This window comes from Aricia agestis, chromosome 12 (assembly GCF_905147365.1).
Source record: "Aricia agestis chromosome 12, ilAriAges1.1, whole genome shotgun sequence".
NCBI classification, from domain to species: Eukaryota; Metazoa; Arthropoda; class Insecta; order Lepidoptera; family Lycaenidae; genus Aricia; species Aricia agestis.
The window spans coordinates 14,276,580-14,304,579 of NC_056417.1; the positions used below are offsets into that span (position 1 = coordinate 14,276,580).

The 28,000-nt window shown below is 36.3% G+C and overlaps 1 protein-coding gene across 4 annotated transcripts; it reads left to right on the plus strand.

The window, feature by feature from the left end:
• Window positions 1–19: 19 nt before the first annotated feature.
• LOC121732203 (trehalase-like) lies at window positions 20–27,983 on the plus strand. 4 transcript variants are annotated; one of them, XM_042122005.1, is made up of 2 exons: window positions 20–124; window positions 26,014–27,983. In XM_042122005.1, the coding sequence occupies exon 2, from the start codon at window positions 26,014–26,016 to the stop codon at window positions 27,736–27,738; it is 1,725 nt and encodes a 574-aa protein (XP_041977939.1). In that variant the 5' UTR covers window positions 20–124; the 3' UTR covers window positions 27,739–27,983. The 4 variants fall into 4 exon arrangements, with proteins under 4 accessions (XP_041977939.1, XP_041977937.1, XP_041977938.1 ...); XM_042122003.1 differs by lacking the exon at window positions 20–124 and adding an exon at window positions 18,336–18,349 and having other exon boundaries at window positions 25,999–27,983; XM_042122004.1 differs by lacking the exon at window positions 20–124 and adding an exon at window positions 22,750–22,754.
• Window positions 27,984–28,000: the final 17 nt, after the last annotated feature.

Sequence of the window (28,000 nt, forward strand, 5' to 3'; positions counted from 1 at the left end):
CAGCTGATAACCGACTTATAAACAGTCTCGCTCCGCACGCCAGCCGTGGCGCGCGTTACAAACAAACAATATAAAAAAACAACAAATAAAAAACGTGCACCGAATTCCAGCCCGAATTTTAAAAGTAAGTTTTTTTTCGTATTTTGTTTGGCCAAACTATCACAATAATCTTATATATAAAATTCTCGTGTCACAATGTTAGTCACCGTACTCCGCCGAAACGGCTTTACTGATTTTTACCAAATTTTATATGTATATTCAGTGGGTCTGAGAACCGGCTACTGGGTTTTTTTTATATTGATAAGTGCATTTGTTGAATAAATAATAGTAAATTTATACTCGAGACTGACAGCGACCATTGTTCGTGCGACGGGATAGCGATGGACGTTGCCATGGTGACATACTTATTAAGTCACTTCAATAAAATAATATGGGTAAAAGGTAAATACTTTATATGGCAAAGAAACGTTTGCCGGGACAGCTAGTAAAGAAATAAAGTTCTTTATTGCTGTGATAATTTGGCGCGAAAATTATAGTACATCGGGTACTATGGCTAATATAAATACATTGGATTTTAGCAAGATAAAAAAATATTATGATTAAATAAAAGAATTTATTTTTATTGCTAGTGCTCGCGCTAATTAGAATAGAGCATAGTAACACCTTAACACAGTCACAAAAAACGAAGCTAAATCCATCTTTAAGAATTTTCTGTCGATTAACGTCATTAGCCAACTTTATTGGAAAATATTATAGCAATATTTATAGCAGCATGTCCAGGACATGCTTGGCCGAGTAGAGTTGTTATTAATTGTAAATAGCAATAAAATATAAATCGTCATCTAAAACTATAAATAAAATAATTATTGTTCGTAGTACAACGACCTTCGTCTACGAATAATTGCAATTATATTTATTCAAGTTTTCGCATTATGTACAAGTTTATTTAGTTTTGAGGTAAATTTAAATGTAACTTACTTAATAATGTGTGACGACCTCCGTGGCTCAATGGTTAGAGTGTGTGGCAACTCAAGCCGGGGGTCGCGGGTTCGAATCCCGCCGACGGAACAAAAAAGTTTTTCAATGTTCCTGGGTCATGGATGTGTATTAAATATGTGTATGATATAATAAAAATCTTAAATATATGTATAGTATAAAAGTATTAAATATATTTCCGTTGTCTGGTACCTGTAACACAAGTCCTTCAGGTACTTAGCATGGGGCCAGACTGACGTGGTGTGAAGCGTCCATAGATATTATTATTATTATTATTATTATTAATAATATTTTTCATGGAAAAATATTTGATGCTAGCTATGGCGTCCGCAACCGCACATTTTTCCGGCATAAAAAGTATCCTTATACATCCTTTCCCGGGACTCAGAGTATACTAAATTTCAGCAAAATTAGTTTAACGATTTGGCGTGAAGATGTAATAGACAGACAGACAAACTTTCGCTTTTATATAATATTTAGTATTGATAATAATTATAGCTTAGGTAGCTGATAGGAAATAATGACAAACCAAGGAAAATCGGACTACTCAAAAAAGTTTAAGGATATTTTAGGAATAGGTTAATAAGGAAAATAATAAGTAAGCGTAGTTTTGAGTGTTTGATATTCAGGACCTTTAGCCAAGTTACGTTCGATAGTTACTACAGATTAAGAAAAGGGGATATTAATATAGTATAAAGCCTATTAAAGCACAAATCAATGTGCTTTAATAGGCTTTATACTACCACTGTACTAATTGTACCACAAAATGTACAGATTGTGGGATATACTAGGGCTCGCTTCGTTCGCCCTGATGAATCAGCTGAGTTCATACAGAAGAACGAATGTAATCGATGCCATAGTCAAAACTCTAAAAGTTGTGTAAAGAGCTAAAAATAAATATTACCGTGCCCATTTGCATACAATGAGTTCTCAAATTTTGCGAAACAAATACTTACATAGATATACGAATTTGTTAGGTAATACTTTATTTACCTAAAATGATTCCTCCTCAAATAATTAACTAGAAAAAAAACTTTGAGACTTCAACTAATAGGGTTAAATAATAGGGTTAGATAATATTTTTGGTTACATAATTAATAATTATAATACATTTATTAATCTTTATACTAAAGTAATATTAGGCTATGGATGACTATGGACAGACATATATAGGCTACTTTCCGTAAAAATGCAGTGCTACCGTGGGATACTAAATACTAATATAGGTACAAAAAGTTTTTTTCCGCAAAGAAAAAAACGAATAATGGGCTGATGCGTGCGCGTTGATGTCTTTATCCCGTAAGCTCGTTCGTAGCAGCTCCGCTACGCACGGGCTTTTCCGTACACTTTTTTTAAAACTCGTTTGAGCCAGGGGGGTTCTGTTTTTCGAGTACGTATGAGTGGCATGCTCCTGTAGCCTGAACGGCTTGCATAGATTTTAGCTTTTTAATCAGACATATTTTTTGTTATATTTCAATTTATTTATAAATAGACTAGATATTACATGTCATTTTGTTAAAGAAATTATTTTTAAATTTTATTTATGTAAGAGGAATAATTAAAAAGGTTAACTTCACAATATAATATAATTTACTTTTATAGGAGATATCTTACGATTTTTATTTTTGGTGCGGTTTGGTAACTGTATCAGGTACTTATATTATGTATTATAATAGAAAACAAAAAAATATCATTATCATCTAAGCTTGACAACCTTGATAAAATTTTTGCAAGAAAAACTACCAAAAGATATTAAACCACAAAAACTTGTCGACTATTCTGTCGATACCACAATAAATAGGCACGACTTGTTTGTTTGTTTGCATTGTATTTGCTCTAAAACCACTACACCGATTTGGATGAAATTTCGTACAAAGGTTTAATAAACTAGGAAGGACGGGGACGTTTTTTTAACTAGAGTTATTACAATTCGCCAATGAGAAGAAAATGGGCTATATTATGCCCATACATATAAAAGTTGGTACGGGGCACGGGCTGTACACCTCTTAGTATTTAACATTGCAAAATATACGGTTCCCACGCAATATAAAAATGTCTTCGTGATCAAAGCGAGCAATATCTAGTACTTTACTATCTAGTTTTATCAGAGTAGGTCACAGTTCCTATTAGTCAAATTTTCCTCTTTTACTTATGAGATGGATTTACTTACCGAGTTATGTATTGCATAAGACACCAGTCACTGGAGCAAGCAACTTGTGCTAAAAATAGAACTACATAGATATTAATCGTTAGATAAGCCCTTGCTCGCTCATGTTGATCGTTATCAACGTGTTAAAATACACGCTTCCAAATGATTGAGCTGACTCGTTGGTTTAACTAAATTGAATGAAAATTGATCAAATAACAAGTAAGTAGTAACTAATAGTTTTAGGGTGTACAGGTAACAAACAGATACAAACTTGCATTTAAAATGTTTATAGTTGATACAAGGTCCACTTCGTGCTATTATAAAAAAAAATTAAAACATCACGTTATTTCTCGCGCTCCTCACATTTATGAAAGAGACACGAGATTTTAGTGAAGTTAATTAACAATCCAACAAGCGCAACTGAGCATTACTAGTACGGTTTTTGTCTCACTATGAATCTCAATGAATTCTAATGTAGACATGGTGAACTTGCCCTAGAGACCCATAGGCCATACACCATTATTAGAGGGTTTCACATTGTAAAATCAAAGAGTATTAATTTTTGTCAGTGGAGTCGCTCACGCAAACACTGCATCTTATAGTTTTTTTAAATAACAAGGGCCCTGTAGCCTATATGTTAATCCAGTCTTCAATACTATTAAGGCAAATTTCATTAACATTTGCTAAGTAATTTTTACGGTAACAAACGGTCAGTAGTTATTTTAATACATCGGACGTATCTATATTTTTAAAATTTTGCCACCTGTCATCACAAAAAATGCTAACATTTAGAAGAACGATTTATTAAGTCGAATTTAAAGAACCCTCATTATTGAAGAAGCGTTATCAGGTTATTAGAAACATTACGGCATTTTCTAAAATCTTTAAGCGATCGTAAATTTCTGAAATAATCGAGCTGGTATTAAAGATAATAAATATGAATTTATTTTCTAATCTCAAAGTTAACATCGTCCAATGCCCGTAATTTCATTATGCCGAAGTTTACTTATTTATTTTGTTTATCGCGATGGAACCGTACTTTTTTCCGGGCTAAATCCTATGTTGAGACTTTAGTATCTCCTTCATAAGAGTTCTTATCTATTACTGTTCGGTGATTATAGACGTAACATACAAACAGACAGCCTGTAGCAGTAAGTAAGCTTCGATACGTAATGCTAACTTATCAAGCCTAGTAGAATTTGAATAATGCGTTATAAAAGGTTAATCGGAGGTGATTTCTAGATCAGTTCGTCTCGGGTCTGGCGCCGTGGGATTGCAAAATTTACTCCATGTCGCGCTTAGCACTAACTAATCTAACTATATGAATAGATTAAGGCCCAATTTCACCAACAAATGTCAAAGTTAATGCTCAAATTAGTGTTACGTTACCTCTTTCGTTTTTTATAGGAATGAAAGAGAAGACATGATATTTTAACAAGCTACTTACACTAACAGACGTTGGTGAAATTGTGCCTAATTCAGTGTTTTTAACCTTAAATAATGATTGAAAAAACTCTCCTCTACTTTTTATCAACTATGTAATAAAATATTATTAAATTATGTTTAGAATAGATATCCTTCTCTTTCGATTCTCCTACTTAATATACATATATCCATCTTTTGGATCTTTAATGTTTTTCTACTGAAATAGTTCTGTCCACATCTGGCGACAGAAGCTTCGTGACCCCCTAAGGCAGTGGTCCCCAACCTTTTTTTCATGCGGGTCTTAGTGTCGCGGGCCGCAACTAAAATTTTTTAGGGTTAAAAAATAACATTCTTCAAAATTAATGGTGTAAAAGTGGAAAATATTTACCGACTATCACGTAGCATGTAGACTTAACGTTATTTTGCCTATTTCAAAATTGTTTAACATTACGCGGGCCACAAATAAAGTCCCGGTGGGCCGCATGCGGCCCGCGGGCCGCGGGTTGGGGATAGCGGCCTTAAGGTATCGCGATCTGCAGATTGAACAACATTGGTATATTTCATGGCTTTAATCAGGCGTGTAAGCGGCAATATTATGGTAAAAGTTTTGACGACCTCTGTGGCTCAGTGGTGAGCGCGTTGGTAGCTCTAGCCGGGGGTCGCGGGTTCGAATCCCGCCGACGGATCAAAAAGTTTTCAATGTTCCCGGGTCTGGATGTGTATTAAATATGTGTATGATATAATAAAAATCTTAAATATATGTATAGTATAAAAGTATTAAATATATTTCCGTTGTCTGGTACCTGTAACACAAGTCCTTCAGGTACTTAGCACGGGGCCAGACTGACGTGGTGTGAAGCGTCCATAGATAAAAAAAAAAAAAAAAAAAAAAAAAAAACTAGTCCGTAGTCCGTACCCAACTAGCCACGACATGAACCTCAGCTAAAGTTCAAGGATGGACTCAACCACTACAACTTTTTGTCCATTGATACAAGACGTTTTCGGCGACTGCGCACATTTTACCGCATCGAAAATACGATAAAATAATCAATTAAATGTTTTCCAATTTCTACCAGAGAATATGAAGCTTTTCCATTTTAAATGGTTAAATATTTTCCATTATTCTAACATTTATATAAGATTATTCTCCAATATTACCAGAAATACGACTTTGTGGATTGATAACGTGGAAGTAAGTGATCATAAAACACATTGTAAGGTTTATCTAGAACGGACAGCGCACGTACTGTGCGTAAACGACTTCGAGATACTGAATTCTGAAACCTAAAATTCTAGTATTGCTACATTGTAATTCATAGAAGTCTATCCATGTCCATAGTGAACTGCATAATATGCCCGATTTATATGATTTTTGACAGAAGTTTATATCTATCAATTAAAGAGTTTTCCTTTATCTGTGTTTTATTGGTTTATTGAATGATGAAATAAACTTTGACAGTCAAAAGGAACCGGGCATTAGATGTTTCCCTAATTCTTCTTACGATCGTCTATCAGATGGACACTGTAATTTTTGGATTAAAAACTACTTTTTACTTTCACGATATTCAATTTGGTACCTAGCTTTCTTCAAAATTTTATAAAAATGAGTTCGGCAGCACGTTAAGGCAGCAAGTAAATTTTATGAGAAGATTTCACGTGTGAAAATAATATTGTAACGAGTCATAACAATTACAGGCAACCTGCTGCTATGGAACTGCCTATTAGTTTTTGGCCTATTTTATGCCGAGCATAGATTATCCTAATTTGGTAAGAATGGAACAAATAATAACCTTTCTTCGGCTTCAAGTTTCAATGTAGTCGGATAGTAAGAATAGCGTTTATCTTATCAATGCCGTGGGACATCCACTTTATCAAACAACACACTCGAACATTCATGTAACTGATATCAGATTAGTCACAATCTGACGTTTCACAACTATCTGAAAATGATAATGAAGAGTTTATGCTTTCTTTTGTTTGGGGAAAGTGATTAACCTACATTTAAATAATTATGATTAAATGCTCAATCTGTTTCTTACGCCCGCGCCGATTCTTCTCGCCAGGGTAGTCCCCGAACCGGTGGTAGGCACCAGTAGACCGTACTTAGGGCTTGATTACACCTAAAAAGAGAACTCTCTCGACTCTCAGTATACTCTACTCGGTAGGCGTAATCAAGCCCTTTAGCCAAGACGTTTTCTGTATATTTATAGAATCGCCGATCAAAATGTATGGAATTGACATTCGTTAACATACGGTTGACGTTCGATACGTCTAATTTCAATTCCATACATTTTGATCGACGATTCTATAAAGAAGCGATAAAGAAAACGTCTCGGCTACAGACTCAGGCCCTTATGCAAGTGTAGACGTCTTAGCGATGAAGAGCGTTTATTCGTGATACATTGAAAAAAATTCGACGTCCAAGTTTAAAAAAAAAATTGCATTATTTGATCAGACTTAAACATTCGATCAGGATATTAACTTTCGAATTTATAATTAATGTAGACTTTTTGTATTAAAACAATAATTGAGTACTAAAAAAAATCTACATCTATATTATAAACCCAATCATAATAATTTGTCACGTACTCCTTGGGTACTTTGTTCTTGATTTTCCTCATTACTGGGTGGTGTCAAGGCCAAGAATATTGTTTTAATTTCGCCAAGAAATAATACCAATTAGATATTTACCTGATTCTAAATTTATCCTTATCCAATTCTAATAAAACAAGCTACTAACTGCCGCATTCGGAGACGAATATTATTTTGACATAAGCCCCATATATATATTGTCTGTCAAAATCTTCATTAAACTTAAGTTTAATCATCATTAAATGTCTTCGATTGCAGACCCTGCAGAAGTAAGAAATCCACTAGGTTTTGATAAAACGCATTGTTACGCATAATATTAATTTCCATTTTTATTTCGAACTTCGCTGTCGGAATTGTCGAATACAAGTTGTCTAAGTACCCTGTGTGATGACATGGATGATGAATACGGAACGTTCGTCATTTGAATCTCAATTTCATATCACGAGCAACCTCCAGAAAGGCCGACCGATTTTCCTTACCATATTATCATGTCATGTGTCACATAGTTTTTTTCATTGATGCACAATCGGAGAATGTGATTCATAGGTAGTTTAGGGACTTTAGTAATTTGGTCGCGTTATGTCGGACCCAGCTAACCGATTACGAATATCATTGGATTGGTGTATATATGTTACGCTCAAAGACCGAAATCGTGAGCGAAAAAATAGCTCACAACGCGTTGTGGTCACAGTAAAACAGCCACGACGCGAAATTCGCGTCGTGGCTCTGATGAAAACGGCCACGACGCGTTCTGGCAATCACAAAAAGACCATAACGCGAAATTCGTATCATGGCTGATTGAAATTGAATTACCACGCGTACTACATAATATTTTTTCTTTTATTAAATCACTGCATTACGTGTTTATCATTATTCTTTATAAAATATCCATAGTTCCATACTATCCGTACTAATATTATTATTGTCTATCTGTCTGTCTGGAGCAACGTGTTATTTTATGTTATTGTTTTTTTTTTAAATATAAACACGTAATCTGATCTCAATAAGTAATAAATTATTATTAAAGTTATATATTAAGACCACTCCTTGACTCCACGAGACAGGTCTGACCTAGTGTGGAGTCCTCTAGTAATAAGTTATTATATTGTGTAATATTTAATGCAATGAAGAATAATTTATATTTTATTTATTTATTTAATATAAAAATAATAACACATAAACAGCCACGACGCGAATTTCGCGTCGTGGCTGTTTCACTGTGACCACAACGCGTTGTGAGCTATTTTTTCGCTCATTGAGCGATTTCGGTCTTTGAGCGTAACGTATATATATATATATATATATATATATATATATATATATATATATATATATATATATATATATATATATATATATATATATATATATATACACGGTGTAATAAAAACAAGTGATAATACTTTAGGGTTTACTTTTGTATGGGGAAACTCGTGACGCTCGGGCCCTTGCCCATACAAAAGTGAAAAAAAAATTGGTCTTTCAAAGCAGCTACTTTCACAGTGAACTCTCTACAAGGAACATGTACACACCCTAAAGTATTATCACTAGTTTTTGTTACACCCTGTATATACTTATACACAAGAATTGCTCGTTTAAAGATATAAGATAATAATAAATGCCATTGATGCTACAGTCACATACGTCAGTTACTATATCAGTTAATAGTATTATTATTATTTGCTTCAGTAGATTGTATTCTGAATTCTGATAAAAATCTTTTGCTTTGTTTTTTTATTTACACATTTCCTAATTTATCTTTATATATACGACAAAAATGTCGTGAATCAATAGAAAATGTAATCTATGGTGGTACTTGAACTTATTATGGACGGCCTTGTAACGGTTTGTAGAGCACCGTCATTACATTTATTTAATTCCGAACAAACAAGTCACGATAATGAAAAGATAATAATGACTTCTTTACTTTATTTGGAAGAATAACTTTAAAATTAATGAAAATTCGTATACAAATACGTCAAGTCATTGACGACGTACAGTACACCCAAATTAATAATGCGCATGAATGACGGTGAATAATGACCGTGTTACAAAAGCTACAGGAATATCACGACGAACTTTGACTAATACATGTGTCTTAAACGCAATGCAATTAGAAAATGCAATATCGTCTACCGTCGCTCGGGAAATACGAACATTGTCGTAAAATTTCGACAATTTCTATGCGCATTATGACTTTGGGAGCATTGTAAGTGGAAGTAGATAACTAACGTTTTATAACATAAGGACAATTTTAATAATAATAATAATAATAATCTTTATTGTACACCACGAATATATACAGTTATAACATACACATCAGTTACATATAAGTACAATTTTGGCGGCCTTATCGCTAAAAGCGATGTCTTCCAGGCAACCATCAAAACGTTTCAGAGAGCATCACATCTAGAAAATAAAAATTAGGGTGGACAAACAAGTAAACAAAGCTTAAAATAATAATTTACACAGATTGTTGACTGATATTGTCGGTCAGGTAGAATTCTTTGAGTAGTCTTTTGAAAATGCTAAGAGATGGCGCTTTTCTTACAGTATTGGGTAATGAGTTCCATAGTCGTACGGCAACGGACGCAAAAGAATTACCATAGTATTTGGTCTTTTGAGTGGGTACATCTAGTTTGTAAGCTAGACGAGTATTCTCGTCCTCAGATGAGAATGTAAATATCTCCTTTAGGTAGGGTGGAGCCATAGGGTCAAAAAGTACATTGTACAATAAGTGCAGCACATGAGTATTCCTACGGTAACGGATCGGGAGCCACTTCAATTTAGTTCTGAACTCCGAGACATGGTCATATTTTCGTAGTCCAAAAATGAAACGTATGCAAAAGTTTTGAATACGTTCCAGCCTATTTAGCTGGTCTTCGGTCAAATTTATGTAACTTACGTCAGCATAATCCAAAATTGAAAGCAATAAAGTCTGAGCAAGCATAACCTTAGTTGGTATAGGTAGGAGATTCTTAAGACGTTTTAGGGACGCAGAAGCCGCAAAAACTTTTTTACAAACGGAATCAATTTGACATGACCAAGACAAAGTTTTATCGAAAAAGACACCCAGATTCTTAACCGTGTTAGAGTAACTTATCTTTGTGTTATTCATCACGACATTAGGGACATCAGATTGATCAAGTCTACGTAACATGCCCTGGCTACCAATCATAATGGCTTGGGTTTTATTAAGATTCAGCTGTAGACCGTGATTACTTGCCCAATCCCAAATGTGTGACAGGTCTTCATTTAATTGCGCAATTGCGGTTGCCAAATTTTCAATGCAAGAGTGTACATAAATTTGAAAATCATCAGCGTACATGTGATAAAATGATGATATGTTTTTGCTAATCGTATTTATGAATAAACAGAAAAGTAGAGGGGACAGCACACCGCCTTGGGGGACGCCAGCAGAAGTGTAAGCCCAGTCAGAAAGTAGTTCATCAACTTTGATTCTTTGCCGACGTCCTTTAAGGTAACTGGATAACCAGTTTAAAACAGATGGGGATAAATTTAGAAAAACGGCCAGTAGCTGAAGTAGGACATCAAAATCTACACAGTTAAAGGCATTTGAAAAATCTAATAAAACTAAAATAGTAATTTTCTTGTTGTCCATCGCCAGTCTTATGTCATCAGTTATTTTAGTTAGTGCCGTTACCGTGCTACGACTTCTCCGAAACCCAGATTGATATTTATTAAGTAGGCAATTATCATTAATATATGCATTAAGTTGGCGGTAAACTAATTTTTCAAAAACTTTAGAGAGGAAAGGTAAAATAGATATTGGTCGATAATCTGAATAGTTGCTAGGATTAGATTTTTTGGGGATAGGTATTATTAACGCGTCCTTCCATTTGGAGGGAAATATTTCGCTATAAATAGAATAATTGAAAATATGTGTGATAATAGGAAGAATAATTTCAAGGATGGGAAGAATCATATTCCGGCTAACAGAATCATCACCGACAGCATTTGAGGCAATGGACAACACAGCGGTCTTTACATCATGGACTTTAAATTCGCTGAAAACAAACTGTTCGTTTATGAGAGTAGGTAGGTTTAGAGATAGGCTCTGTAGAGTTTTAAGCTTCACGGTATTATCATAGTAGCAAGAATTGGTGGTAAAGTGAGTGATCAGATTATTAACATCGTTAGCTTTTAATGGACAATTCTCTCGTTTTTTACCAACTCCCATCGAATTCAAAAATTTCCAGACCTTACTGGCGTCCCCATTCTCGACAGATGAATGAATATGTCGTCTTTGTGCGTCTCTACATAATCTGTTACACTGGTTACGTAAATTCTTGTATCTTTCAATGTTTGCAGCGGAGGGATTGAACTTTAGCCTAAGTTTTGCACGAGTCTTCTTTTTTATCATAGCCTTTATGTCATCGGTTAGCCAAGGATTAGGAAGGTGTTTTAGTTTAATGGGTCTAACAGGTGCATGCTTGTCATAGAGAGAAATTAGATTTCGCGTCAGTATTTCAACTTTAGCATCCACAGAAGACGCCATGCACAAATCGGACCAGTCAATGTCTTTCGCGTCAGCCTTTAAAGCTTCTGTGTCCATACTTTTAAAATTACGCTGCATAACAACCTTAGGTTTCAATTTTGGTGGCTTTAAGTTATACGACAAGTATAAGAGATCATGGTAAGAAAAAGAATGAGATGAAAGTTGACCATATTTCGTAACCAGATTTTCAGAGGAAACAATAATTAAATCTAGTAAAGAAGGGCTGCATTGAGGCATATTATGTGTTGCATTAAGAGGTAACAGGTTAAGATCACACGATTCAACGACTGATCGTAGCTTTTTGGCTCTGATATCACTTTTTATCAAACACGTATTGAAGTCGCCCATTATTATGGTGTGATCATAAAGCGAAGATAAACTTTCCAAAAGGGATTCAAAAGACGAAAAATAATTAATAAGCAGTGATGGACTATAGAAAACCCCAAGAATTAATTTAGTATGACGTAGTTCAACCTCTATAAATAAATGTTCAGCCGTATCGACTGGCACAGGCTGCGGCGACGCACTAATTACACGAAAAGGAATATTAGATTTGAGATAAATGGCAACGCCACCGCCGCCCCTACCAACACGATCATTTCTGATAAGTGTAAAACCTGGTAAAGAGTAACTTGTAGATTGTAAACAAGGTTTTAACCATGACTCGGAGACCAGAATAGCATGCGCGTTTGTGGATTCAAAGGAAGTAAGAAGTTCGGGGTAGTGCGCAGGAATACTTTGTGCATTTATGTGAATGGCATTGAAACATTTCAAGGAGGTATCTAAACATGTACTTAATGCAGATCTTAGCGATATGTTTAGAGTATCATCACTCAAATATTCGTCTGACGAGGAACATGAGACAAACTCATCACTTTCCGGTTCAATCATTAACCAACAATATTAATCAATTCAATAACTATAAAATAAAAACTTAAAAATAAGTAAATAAAAATAAACTAAGTATAAGCGGTATATAAATATAAGCAGTGAAAAAGCAATGTGAAAAAGTAATTGCAGTATCAAAATATTTCAAGTAGTACGCACTACTTTATTACCAAAGGCATAATCTTACCAGCTATAATACTTTTACATAAATAAAGCATATTAAGCCAAACTATTCACAACATAATAATTATGACAAGGATAAATCAAAGCACAGCAGAATCTTTCACAACACAAACAATATACTATTACTTATATATAAATGAACATATAAAATTACAATAATATAATAATTAATATAAATATTAAGCTTCTACAGAGTTTTCTAAAAATTAACTAAGAAGTAGAAGAAGAAAATAGCTATACACAGATGTCAGCCAGGATCTTTGTAGCTAAAAGCAAGGAGAAAAAAAAAAAAAAATGTCAGCCAACTGTCAAGACTACAGTGACAGCTGATAGATTTGCTACGATGTCAATTGTCATAATAAAATATAGAAGTTGATGGTGATTTTAAATTTGAGAAACAGCTACAGATTTTAAATTAAATAATTATTAATCTACCTGCGAAATCAAGGTTCAAAAGTAATTAACAATTGGCATCCATTTATTTCAGCTACACAGCATATTATGCGAAAGCAACTTAAGCTTTAAATTAAGTGTGAAAGTATGTACACAAGCAAGACTACAGAAAAAAGATTCATAATGATATTTTACTAGTCTATACAAAATTAGGTCATGCAGTCTTACTTCTTGATAATATGCTTCTTTGAGCGCGTGAGGATTGCTGGAGCTGAAGCCGTGTCGCTGGTTCCCTGAGGAGTTTTAGCGCCTGCGATGCCATCCAGATCTTTTACATGGACCACCCGGTGGCGGGAGCCATTAGGTGCTAAGACATGAATATTACCATCCTTGGTCCAGCACTTTGTCATGCCAAAACGCTGCCGAGCTTCAAGGAATGTTCTATATCTATATTTTGTCAAGAACTCAGAAATGCTTACACTAGTGCCCTTAAGACTTGTCTTGGAGAACCAAATATTGTTTCTTATCTCAGTATTCTTAAATTTCAAGAGAATGGGCCTAGGTTTGTCCTTTTTGAAGCGGCCTAGCCGTATGCATTTTGTGAAAGAATCAGAGGAGAGAGCCTGTCCTGCAATGTGGTCATTAAAAAATTTAGACATTATACCTGGAATGTTTTCCTTTTCCTCTTCAGGCACACCATGGACCAACAGCATCTTTTTCCTGGCATACATTTCCATTTTATCACACTGCATAGACAAGGAATCCATTTGTTTTTGGAGCGAATTCAAAGCAAATATAACAAGTTTTTTGAACTCATGAAATTCCTCCTGGATCTTGGCCGGATCTTTTGTTTGTGTGACTGATGTGCTCTCCTGCAGACTTTTCTCGAATTGAGACATTTTTTTATAAAACATTTCGGACATATCATTCAAAGTTTCTTTTATGGAATCCATCTTGTAAGTACAAATTTTATTTGCAAAATTATGAATTATTGAGAGTGTTGTGTTTGATTCTTATTATGTGGGAGATAAGCTGGTAAGGTGAGCAATCTAATTATTCATTACTTGTTAATTATATTAAACGTAAAGTATATTTAATATATTATTAAAAGCAGAGATCACAATCGCAATGTTTACTTTTGCACACCTACCCGCGGAGGTTTTACTTATTTTTCCCCTCATAATTTCAACAAACCTTGTAAGTTGTAACTAACCACAACTTCATCATCTGACTAATATATCTATGAGTTAATACTTTAGGGTAAGTACACGTGTTCCGTGTGTTGTGTCCCTTTTTTTCTATGAAATGAGGGGGCAAACGAGCAAACGGGTCACCTGATGGAAAGCAACCCATGGACACTCGCAGCATCCGAAAAACTGCAGGTGCGTTGCCGACCTTTTAAGAGGGAATAGGGGAGGGTAGGGAAGGGAATAGGGAAGGGTAGGGAAGGAAATAGGAGAGGGTAGGGAAGGGAAAAGGACTGGGCCTCCGGTAAACTCACTTACTCGGCGAAACACAGCGCAAGCGCTGTTTCACGTCGGTTTTCTGTGAGCCCGTGATATTTCTCCGGTCGAGCCGGCCCATTCGTAGTGAAGCATGGCTCTCCCACGTGAATATGCCCCTTATATAGAGTTCACTGATAAAATAACAGCGCTGCAAGAGTTACTTTTAACTTCTTTATTTCTATGAGAAACGCCGCAACGTCATGAATTTTCCCATACAAAAATTGAAAAATAAGTAACTAATAAACATGTACAGTAGTCACTATACGAGGGACACACATATACACTCTAAAGCAGTGTTTTTCAATCTTTTTGATTTCGCGACCCCTTTACAGTTTTAAATATACTGGCGACCCCCTCGTGTCATAGAAAGCCAAAGAAATAGTTTTATTAAAAGACTTTTTACTAAACCTAAGTTAGGTAAGTAATGATTTTTTTTTTCTAGTTTGGTATATATTTATTATTTATCTATTATACGTCAGCTTTTTCTTTCTGTCGGTGACCCCCTGAGTAAGGCTTCGCGACCCCCCTAGGGGTCGCGACTCACAGATTGAAAAACACTGCTCTAAAGTATTATCATTATTCACTTCGTTTCGTTACACTTTGTAGAGTTCACTGCAAAAGTAGCAGCACTGAAAAAAACCGCATCACTTACTTGGTCGGGGTATTTCTCATCTAACATAATATTAGAGATAATATTTAGTGGCTTAATGCTGCCTTGCTTTGATGATGAACAATGATGCATTTCAAAATTACTTTTAGTCAAGTCAAATGACAACATTTAAAGATGATTGGGAATATAATTATGTATTTAACTCTTCATATCTTCTGCCTTTGTTATATTGACCAAGTAACAACCTTTAATAATAGCAATTGCGAGTTAAAATTGTTTGTCTTTTGTTGTTCAAATGTTCACACATTACATGAATATCAAGAATTGATGCGAATACTTTGAGTATAGGTACGTTTGTGAAAACAAGTGACAAGATAATGCTCACAGACATACATACACAAAGGGGAAAAGCCGCAATGTACGGCAAAGAAATTTGATCTATCAAAGAAATTGATTCATAAACGGACGGCGCGCTACGTTATTTGGTCGGGTTATGTCAATTCAATGTTAGCTGTGATCGATCGGAACCATAAAGTTAATATACCTAGCGGAATAGAGCAACAATCTCGAGCTGTCAAACGAAACCGAAATTGGTTTCATCTGTGTATAAAAATATGTGTACGTATACACTTACACAAGCATGATTGAACATTGGCACGTGCCGACTGGACGTCAAAAAAAGAGTGCTGCTGTCATGTATCACACGTCTCTTTTTTCCACGCAGTGTTACTGATAGTCACATCTCTCTTGCTCAGGCCTTTGTTTCTCTATTCCACTAGGTATATTAACTTTATGGTCGAAACTCGGATGACTTTGACTTAAGAGCCTGCTGGCAGAAATATCAAAGCTAGCACGCTATCACGCTAGCCCCGCCTACACACCCCGCTATCCTCCAATCGTGATATAATGATTCCATGAATCGTGCCAACAGTGCTAATAGCAACAAGCTAATAGTGAACAATATCGCGTAACAAGGGTTCCCGCATTATAGCACGAAAGTAAATGTCTAAGTCCCAAAAATGATTTTGACGATTACTTAACAATTAAATACAATAATAATATTTCCTTTAGCTAGTATTTTATAAGGTATGTGATTGTAGTTGTGCATGATAGTAACTCAACAAGTGTAACGTATATGTGTTGAAAAGCCCAGAAAGATTCATAATTTCGAAAAATATAACTAACGAGTCAAAATAAATGTTGTTTTCCGTTAGGTAAATATCAGATAAATATACAATGATTAAATAAATCTCAATTTAATTTGAGTCAATGCACAGCAAAATTTGGCAGCCCGCTCTTAATGCGACCAAATTACGTAGGTCCTTCATTTGCCTATGAATCAACTTCTTGGTAGTACATAGGACCTACGTAATTTGGTTGAGTTTTGTCAAAATCATAGTATTATGTTAGCCTAGAGTCTAACCTCATTCAGACGAGTTATGTCGAGCGGCTAGATATAACTCGACTGAATAAGTACATTATACGTTTGACGGAAGAAAGCTCCATACAATAGCGTATATTCAACATTGAGGACCTTTTCCACCACTTTCTGATAAAGTGCCTATTAATAGGCTATTCACAACTTTTTTGACAGATTCTCCATACTTGATCTGTCAAGTTAATTGGTGGATAGCCTTATCAGGAAGTCGCGAAACAGGCCCTAAATGTCCAAAATGTAAGAAAGAAAATGGGCACTTCTAGGGGATTAGGGGATTTTTTTCTGAATGAAAGTGATACATCATTGATCATACGTGTACGGTTATCCACGTGGGAAGTCCAGTTTATATCATATGTCTTATGATTAATCATATTATATTTATAAGTGTTAATATTATGTACAGACACGCACATTTTCCGGATAGCAAATTGTTATCAAAACCTTTATGTGCATAGTATGTACGTCAGACACTTTACAGCCTGTATATACATTATACAAGTGTATACAAGTGTTCATTTTATGACTCAAAGGTAAATTATGCGATGGGCAAAGCATTTTTATTTCCCTATTTTAAATTATGTTAGTTACTACTAAGTTTGACAGATTGTCATACATTTTATACAGGGTGTGTAACAAATAAAGTGAAAATACTTTAGGACGTGTTACATATATCTATAGAAATCGTCGGAAGATCACACACAGCAGCTATAATGTATATTTTTACATCTTCGTATCTTAAGATACCGAGCTATATGAAAATATACATTTATATTTTGATACATCTAAATACATCTCAATATATTTCTGTATATTACGATACATCTCTTCTCTTCATAGGGTGTTCAAAAATTTATGTGATTATATTATATGTGTATGATAGACAGATACACACAGTGTTGCCCCTTGCCACCTTAGCACAGCACTTCACAGCAGGTACTGCAGGCAGTCTGTTCCCCAGAGCCTATATTTTCAATCAAATATCTTCAATCCACATCGTTCTGTTTTTGGCACAATATGTAACAATGCGCGCATCAAAATTACAATCCGAATCATCTTCTGATGAACTATCTAGTGAATCTAATAGCAAGTAACTCGAAAGGCCATAGTATTACAACATTAAAAATAAGAACAGCCTGTTTAACACTTTACCATCTGAAATGTGCGTCAAGCGAAATGAACTACCATTGAAATGTAGGGAAAGATACATTACATTACCTGTTGTGTGTGTGATACATTAATATAATGTAAAGATATACATCCCGGGATGTAATGTACATTCATATGCATTACCTGCTCTGTCTGTGACAGCCTTAATAGTCCATTATCTATTTTTTTGCGAGATATGTCTTTGGTCTTTTTCTCTTCAAACCAACCTAGTATACATACATATTATTATTTGCAACACAATAACGTATGCAGTCCTACATAATCGACTTCCTATAATTCATAGGCAGTATGTGGTAGAGATAGACCAATAAATACGTCTCAGATAGGCAAACAAAAGGCACTTAAGTTTTATTGTGTCGCTTCTATGTAGAGATAGATGATCTATGATTATATCGATCCGTTGCGTCACATTGGAAGAAGCGTAAAAAAAAGTAATTAATCTAAATTATACTTTAGCTGCTTTTTGCGTGTTCCATATTTGAAATAGTTTTTGCTTGTGTATAATAGAGATATAAGTAACAGAAACAAAATATCTTTAGGTATTTTAATCACTGGTCCATTATTGTAGGAACAAGATAGACTTATACCGATAGAGACACTATCGATAGAATAAATAAATAAATATAAATAATAAATAAATAAATAATCGTTTAATTCAGGAAATAGACCCATAAAATAACATAATTTAAGTTAAAAATAATCAAAATAAATGTTAAAAAGTGATAAATTCATCTAAAATGTTAAAATCTAAAATTATCACTTTTGGTTACTGCCGCGATGCACCGAAAGCCAGTAGGCTGGGATCGAGTTTTCCGGGCACCTGGCACACACAGAAAGGATCTCATTGTTTGAAGAACGGATGCGAGACCAAAATGTTGCAACGCGCGCCCTTATAATTGCGAAATAGTCCGGGATTCCGGCGTCGGCGAACATGCCCGAAGCACTACAGTACTTTGGCAGTCTCATCAGGGTACGGTATGCATTATTGTACTGAACTCTGATACTGCTTCTCGTAGCTTTGGAGCAGTTGAGCCAAAGCTGACACATATAGAAGCATTGACAGTATGCTCTAAAGAGCGTCAGCTTTGCCTCAACGCTACAGCGCGCAAAACGCCGTGCAAGCATGTTGCATCGTACAGCCAGTGCCCGTCTTTTGCGCACTACATCCTCATTATCTGAGAGATCCTCGGTTAAGATGTGCCCCAGGTACCTGAATTGCTCGACCCTTTCTACCTCTTGTCCGTCTAAGCTAACCGATGGGACCCTCTGCGGACCCTTTCCAGCCTGAAAAACCATCATTTGCGTCTTAGCTACATTATACTTAAGACCATGTCTTATAGCATAGTCCTCGCAAATGCTTAGCAACCGCCTTAGCCCCTTGATTGAGGGGCTCAGAAGCACCACATCGTCAGCATAACTTAGGTTGTTAACGGGCGTGGCACCTATGTGACAACCTATTCGAGTGCTCCTGAGCTCCTCAATCAGGTCGTTAACATACAGGCTAAATAGGTCCGGAGAGGTTAGCCCCCCTTGGCGCACCCCACACTTTAAAATAATGTCATTAGAGGTTGCGTCGCCCCATTTTACAAAGTTAGTTTGGTTTTCATACCAGTATCTCAACAGATTTACAGTTTTTGATGGAACATTTGACTTCAGCAGCTTTCACCATAGTAAAGTATAATTTACCAGATCGAAAGCGCGACTAAGGTCAAGAAGCAAGCGTAGACGGATGTGTTACGTTTTTTGTAATATAAAACTGTCGACTTAAGGGCAAAGATTGCCGAGTCCGTTTAGAGACCGGGACGAAAACCAAACTGCGAGTCATCAATTTTAGCACTCCTATTTACATAAGGGTAAATCAGCCTTTCTAAAATCTTCCCCATAATAGTTCCTAGTGATATAGGTCGATAATTTTTAGGGTTTGAAGGGTTACCTGTTCTGGTTTTCGGGATAGGAACCACCATAGTCCTCATTAAATTTTTCGGCAGGTAACCTATGTTGACGCAGATTGTAAAAAGATCTGTCAACATAGGGATTATCTTATCACTTGCGTATAGGACGTGTGAAAAAGGCAAATCTCCAGGTTTTGATGGACTAGGCTTAGTCCATCAAAACCTGGAGATTTGCCTTTTTCATTTTAAAGATCACCTTAGCAACGTCGTCAGAAATGAAGCCAGAGAAACATTCTTCGTCATTTTTAGTAACAGGTGTAGTATCACCTACGTCATCAGAAACAGGCAATGGGTCTACCTTGAAATGGTGAGCAAGCAAATCAGCTATTTCAGATGAATTCTGAACGTTATTGATACTTACTGGTCTGCTTTGTACATAATTTAGGCGTTTAGTCGATTTCCAGTATTTAGAAAAGTTACCGGCTGAGTGCTGAGATGCCATAATATCCATCTTTATCTGTTCTTCATTGTTTTGGCACCATTTCAATTTATTTTTGAAAATCTTCCGGCTACTAGTCATATTATCATAGAGTGGCCCAGACTAAGGCCTCCCATTCCAAAGCCAACAATTAAAAGCATGCCGTGCCTTTTGATGGAGTTCGCGAACATGGTGGTTCCATCCTATAACCTTCTTACCCTTGAACGGTGCATCGCGGCGTATCCTACTCTGTCTGGCAGCATTTTGTAGGCATTTTACAATACTATCATAAAATTCATCAAGCACATAGATAGAGTAAGGAAAAGTACATTTTCCAACAATAAAAGTAGACAATGTGAAGTATAGTATGTACTAATAGTATTATATTAGTACATATAGATTAGTATTAGTATTAGTATATAATAGTAGTATATACTAATACTAATCTATACTAATATTATAATTGGGAAGAATTTGTTAGTTTGTTTGTTTGAACGCGCTAATCTCAGGAACTACTGGTCCGATTTGAATTTTTTTTTAATGTTAGATAGCCCATTTATCGAGGAAGGCTATAGGCTATATTTTACCATATAAATAATTTTAGGTATGAAAAATAGATGTTGGCTGATTCTCAGACCTACTCAGTATGCTCACAAAATACTTTTACATTCACATATAAATAATTTTAGGTATGAAAAATAGATGTTGGCCGATTCTCAGACCTACTCAGTATGCTCACAAAATTTCATGAGAATCGGTGAAGCCGTTTCGGAGGAGTATGGCAACGAAAACTGTGACACGAGAATTTTATATATTAGATTATATTTGTACCAAATGTTATTAAAATCGACTCAAAAGTTTTGTAGATTACTGTTTTTCGATGCAAACAAACAATCAAATTACTCCAATCTATAATTTTAGTTTATTCACAGACCAATTAAATAACTTTTTGCAAAAGAATAATTATGCGAAACCAGAATGCAATTTTTATTACTCATAATTTTTAACATTCAAATATCAATTTAGAAATAAACGATAACCACGAAATTATTATCAATTAAATCAATTTTGATGAAGTTTTAATTTATTATTAATCTGGTTTGAAGTAAATAACAATATTGAAATTTGAAAACAGTAGATAATATACACGAAAAGGTTACAAAAGTCAAAAGATCAAAGGTAACTTATTTTTTAAACTAGCCAAAAAGCCGAGCTTTGTGAATGCTCGCATCGTCACACCTTGACTGACTGATGATAACACATCGCATGAAAATAAAAATTACTATGTTGAAGCACAAATCGATAGGCGTGATAGTTTTTTCGTAAAGTGTACCACAAAATGTACAGGTTGTGGGATATACTATTTGTATTTTGATTAGATAATAAAGGCAAAGAGCATAACAAGGAGAAGCTTAAGCATTATGCATAGCATTACATTATTATGCACCTATGCATAATATAATATATTATCTATGGACGCTTCACACCACGTCAGTCTGGCCCCGCCGAAGTACCTGAAGAACATGCGTTACAGTTACCAGACAACGGAAATATATTTAATACTATGCAATATGCATGCTGTATTTAAGATTTTTATTATATGTTAAGTACACATAATTTATTTAATACACATCCATGACACATCCATTGAAAAATTTTTGTTCCGTCGGTGGGATTCGAACCCACGACCCTCGACTTGAGCGCTGACCACTCGCTCAACCACCGAGCCATAGAGGTCGTCAAATAATGTTTATGTTGAAATACATACAAAATAATGTTTATGTTCCAGGCTAGTCACAAAGTTTATTTTAAACTAGTCGTAAAGAAATTAAAAGTCTGACATGGCTTTTAAATTAATGAACCAAGAGCCTGCGACGACAGATCTAGCCATCATTCTGCTTGCTGGTTTGTATAGTAGTGACTAGTGCCTTAACAGTATCAAAGGTATTGACTATTGAGTGAATCCTTGAACTTACCATGCTATTATGGTCCTTCCGATTAAGGAGCACAAGAAAAAACCTAGCTACCAACTCAGCTACCAAAAACTAGTATGCTTTGTTTTATTGTTAAAATTTTGAGTATCACGTATTTAATATGATAATTATACTACATGGTAAAGTCTAGAAAAAGAAATAGATTTATTTAAGTCTAGAAAAAAAGTCTAGTACCTAGTCAAAATCGATATGATGTGTGATACAGGATACTTGTTACATGTTTACTTTGACCCTTGCAGCTCATTAATGAGATCAAAGAGATTGTATCAGGGAGATTAATTCTTAGTATATTTCTAAGATAAAAAAAAAGCAGATGAACATACAACCTCCTCCATTTTGAAAGTCGGCTAAAAATAGTTTATACCAGTTAATTTGTAACGGGTCGTTCGAATATATTGTGTCTGCTTTAGTTATTTTCAGTTTACGCTTTTTTTTTTGTAATAAACAAGAAAATGACATTTTTATCAGTAGTAAACAAAACCTTTCTTGCAATGGTTGTTAAATAAATGACGCGAATTTTTAACGGTTGAATAGTCGCAGCCTTGCAGTACGCCGTCAGGGTTGGCACAGTAAAGTATTTTTCGTCTAAACTCGTCATGATATTAATAACTAAATTTCGCGGTTTTAGTAAACAAATCAGTCTTCATTCCATCCTTGCCTCTTTACCACTGAAAATCCTCAAAATTGCCCATTTTTGTTATCCAATTTTTATCTACAAATGAAGGGTTTCGGCAGCCCTATCAATCGTCAATGTCAATGCTACGGCCGTCGAATGTGCGTGACGTATTGTGCACTCACAACGAGCTTTCCGTAGTAAGGTTCCGGGATAAGCGGAAAGAAAACAAGCTGAGGAACGCTCACGAATGATTAACACAAGAAAAGAGATTTATAAAAAAGTTGATGTTGCAGGCAAATCATTTATCGCGCGGCTATATATTTTCAGGGATAAAAACTATCGTATGTCCTTTGCCTAAACTCTAAGTATATTCTTAAAGAATATACTTAGAGTTCAGGCAAAATGAGCTGAAATTTTTAATGAGTATAAATACTAACATATTATATAGACCTTTTGTTTACCGGAGGCCCAATCCTCTACTCTTTTCTCTTCCCTACCCTCCCCTATTACCCTATTCCCTCTTAAAAGGCCGGCAACGCACCTGATGCTCTTTTGATGTTGCGAGTGTTGTTGTTGAAGTTGCTTTCCATCAGGTGACCCGTTTTTTTTTAAAGAACAACATTTTTTTTTAAAGAAATAAGTTTCATTAAAAAAATAGACACACATGATAGTGACCATACCTTTGAAGCTGAAATATTCGTCTCTCCCTTGAGTAAGTCTTTTCGTTATTAGAAGTCGTGAGATTTCAGTCTTCATACGCATAAGTGTCTAAACATAAAACATACTATTCCCGGAAGTTCGGCTTGATTCCGCCTGCAATGTATTTGAAATTACCGATGACACACCATACGGAATTTCCGCCGCGGAAATTCGGCATAGTGTGTTTCTAAGACACTTATAATTCTCGCTTCTCGCTGACAATGCATGACATCAAAAGTGATCATTATAAACTTATCTATTTTAGGTTTTTACAATGTGACAATTTAACTATTGTTATAAGTACGTTAATGTTTAGTGGTCTTTTGTAATAATATCGCCAACAATAATACCAATATGTCACAAAATTAGCAATAATTAAGGAAGATATTGTTACATGAATAAGTGATGTGACTGGTTTGTTGTGGTGGGGAGGTCCTAGTAAAATATGATACATAGAGGAGATCCTCCGAGTTTGGTCTAAGCCACGAGAGTGGGTGGAAGTAGGATTTCAAGGTATTTTGTTCACTATTTTATTGAGTACGGATTTTTTTTTTAATTATAAAATTGGGGCCGTCTATGGATTGTTTGCCCATATCCTTTTTTTGTTATTTTATTATTTAGATTTTTCGCACCAAGGATAATTGAAATAATATTATAAATTTTAATTAATGAAACGATTTTATCATTTTTTGAATATTTAAGTTGTTTTGTTTATTTCGATGCATTATATCGATTATTTTAAGATGCATCGAAGTGTGAAATAACAAGCTACAATTCTTGTAATATTTACAATTCTTGTAACGATTTTCAAATGGCTTGAAATTGAAATCAAAATATTTAAAAAGCGTATTTGTAGTGCGAAAACCGATTCATTTCATAGTATTATAATAATTTTATTCGTTATTAAAATAGTTTTTTTTTAAACTCTAAGGAGCAATAGAATATACAAACAATAAAAGCAAGTATTTTTTAACGTAAGTACGTTATTTTGAAAGTGTATTACTTTTCTAAAAAAATAAAAATAAACAAAAAGTGACACTTTTTGTTTATATCTGATTGCCAAAAAGAAGTCCAGGTTCTATAACCTTTTCAGATTGTATCCATAATCGAAATTGAAGGTCATGCTAGGTTTTTTATAATTTATTGCCTTGCTAATGTTGCGCCCGTACCGATTAGGATCTTGTTTAATTTAAAATTAGAACAGGTCTAACGAGATCTAAATTAAAAAGATGGCGTTCATTAACTGTCGATATTATCAGTATCAATACAATTTATGACACTAAACAAGTTTTAGATATAAGTACATAATATATTTATTTATGAAAGTTAAGCCACAATCAAAAAGCCCAAATATCTCAAAAAAGGCAAATTGCTCATCCGGTGGTCCATGTTTATTAGTTTTTAAATTTTTCAACAAGTCGTAATAATGTCTATGGGCTTGGCTGGTGTGCAGCTATAACATGGCCTTGCCAAAATATATTGCTGTCTTTAAAAAAATATTTTTATTCAAAATAGGTACTTATTATAAATACACTTTTTGAAAGTCGGGACTCGGGACTACGGTGCATACCACCGGTTCGGGAACTAGCCCGGCGAGAACAACCGGCATAAGAAACTCACAATCTAGTCTACAGATATTCTGGATGTTCTTTAACATTAAGGGCCTGTTTCACCACTTCCTGATGAGTGCCGAATAGGCTATTCACCACTTAACTTGACAGATCAAATATGGAAAATCTTTAAAAAAACTTGTGAATAGCCTATTCGGCACTTTATCAGAAAGTGGTGAAACAGGCCCTTAATCTTACATAAAATATACGTATCTAATAACTATGCTATACAAAATACAAGAAGATGCGCACGTATAGCGAACTACAATAATTAGGTTTTGTAGTGTAATCGTCAAAAAAGGGGAATAAACGTTTATTTATTTCAAACTCTGTCTTAAAACTGTCTCTTTTCTAGTGAGCAGTCGCTCTATTTAAGGCATCTATCCAACTTATTACAGTAAGTTCTAAATATTGTCGTCCTTTCTGTATTCTCAATTTTAAGGCCCAAGATAATACCTTTTTATCGAACTATATGCAAAATGATATAAATAAACACTTTATTTGCATACTTATCTATTAATGTATTACTTGTACGAAAAACTGCTCAAGGTGAGGAGTAGATCAATGTCATAACAGAGGTCTAAAAAATTAAGGTTGCAAATAAAAACCGGCTAAGTCATACGTGAACAAATCTTAAGATTTAGATATTTTTTTTTCTGTAACTTTCCTGTAAATAGCCACTTAAAATGTATGTGTAATCAATAGACGTAGAAAGAAAACACGACCACATCTTCAAACAGATCCATTTGGACAGTGGTTTGAAGTTGTGGGTTCGGTATATACTAAGATGAATGTGAAATAAGATAAAACCGATACTATAGAATTTATAGATATCTAATCAAGTCTTCGATTGTTCCAGATGAAGCTGATACTGGTGGCGGTGATCGCCAGCGTGGTGGTGGCGGCCGCCCTGCCACCCTCCTGCGAGAGGCCGGTCTACTGTGACAGCAAGCTGCTGCACCACGTCCAGATGGCGAGGATCTACAACGACTCCAAAACCTTCGTCGACTTTCAGATGAAGACCGACGAGCAGACCATCCTGGCCGAGTTTGACAAACTCCTCGCGGAGACGAGCGACAGCCCCACGAAGGAGCAGCTCCAGGAGTTCGTCAATAAATACTTCGACAACACCAGCGAGCTGGAGAAGTGGACGCCACCCGACTTCAACCAGAACCCGCCCTACCTCCGCAGCATCAGGGACAAGAAGCTCCGCCAGTTCGCCAGCGACATCAACCAGATCTGGCCCGTCCTCGGCAGGAAGGTCAAGGACATCGTCCACGAGAAACCCGAGCTGTTCAGCTTCATCCCCGTCCACAACGGCTTCATCATCCCCGGCGGCCGATTCACCGAGCTGTACTACTGGGACACCTACTGGATCATTGAGGGTCTCCTCATCAGTGGCATGAAGGAAACCGTTAAGGGCATCATCGGCAATCTCATCGAGCTACAGAGGAAGTTCGGCCACATCCCCAACGGGGCGCGGTGGTACTACCAGGAGAGGAGCCAGCCGCCGCTGCTGTCGGGCATGGTGTCCCAGTATATGCGAGCGACGAACGACCTCAAATTCTTGAGGGAGAACATCGACGCCCTCGAGAGCGAAATGGAGTACTGGCTGGACACGCAGAGCGTGACTTTCGACGTGTGCGGCAAACAGTACACCCTGCTCCGATACTTCGCCCCCAGCGAGGGACCCCGGCCGGAGTCCTACTACGAGGACTACACGAACGCCCAGACCTTCCCGACCGAGGAGCTCCGGAAAGAGTTCTACGTCAGCATTAAGAGCGGCGCCGAGAGCGGCTGGGACTTCTCCACGCGCTGGTTCGTCGACCAGAACGGAGGAAACAGAGGTAACCTCTCGACTATCCACACGTTCGAAATCGTTCCCGTTGATTTGAACTCGATCTTCGCGAACGCCATGCAAAACCTGGCAAGTTTCTACTCGAAGATCGGTCAGCCGCGCAAGGGCGTCTCCTGGGACTGGCTCGCTGAGCAGTGGAGGAACGACATCCAGGACGTCCTATGGAACAAAGAGGATGGCATCTGGTACGACTGGGACCTGGAGCACGGTCAGCACCGTAAATACTTCTACCCGAGCAACGTCGCTCCCCTGTGGATGCGCGCCGTCGATAAGGTGTTCATAAAGGAGAAGGGGCCGGTCATCCTGAAATACCTCAAGAACTCGCACGGCCTGGACTACCCCGGCGGTGTGCCGACGTCGCTGATCCGCAGCGGCGAGCAGTGGGACTTCCCCAACGCCTGGCCGCCGCTGGTCAGCATTATGATCAACGGTCTGGAGGCGTTGAAGATCGAGGAGGCCTCGAAGCTGGCCTTCACTCTCGCCCAGAGGTGGGTCCGGGCGAACTACAAGGGCTTCAACGAGACCAAGGCCATGTTCGAGAAGTACGACGTGGAACTTCCCGGGAAGGTCGGAGGCGGGGGCGAGTACCAGGTGCAGCTCGGCTTCGGCTGGACCAATGGCGTGGTCCTGGAGATGCTGTCCAAGTACGGCAAGTACATGACCGCGGAGGAGAACCCGCAAGTCAAAACGGTGCCGTCCTACGTCGCTGGAGGACAAATCGTCTAGACAAAGTATTAGTGTCGAGTTTAGCATTGTTACCAATTGTGCAGCATGTGAGTAAGCATACAAACTAGTCTGTAACAGATGAAGATTTGTATTGTAATGTTATGTAGTAGAAAGTCTATCGGGGGTTCCCTTACGAAACGCACTTTAAAGTTACTATTTTAAATAAGATGACTAGACCATATCAGTCAGTTAACAGCTTGATAACTATTTGTAAAAGTTTGGTGAAGAGAAACAGGAACTTACCTTAAGAGCCTACTGTCAA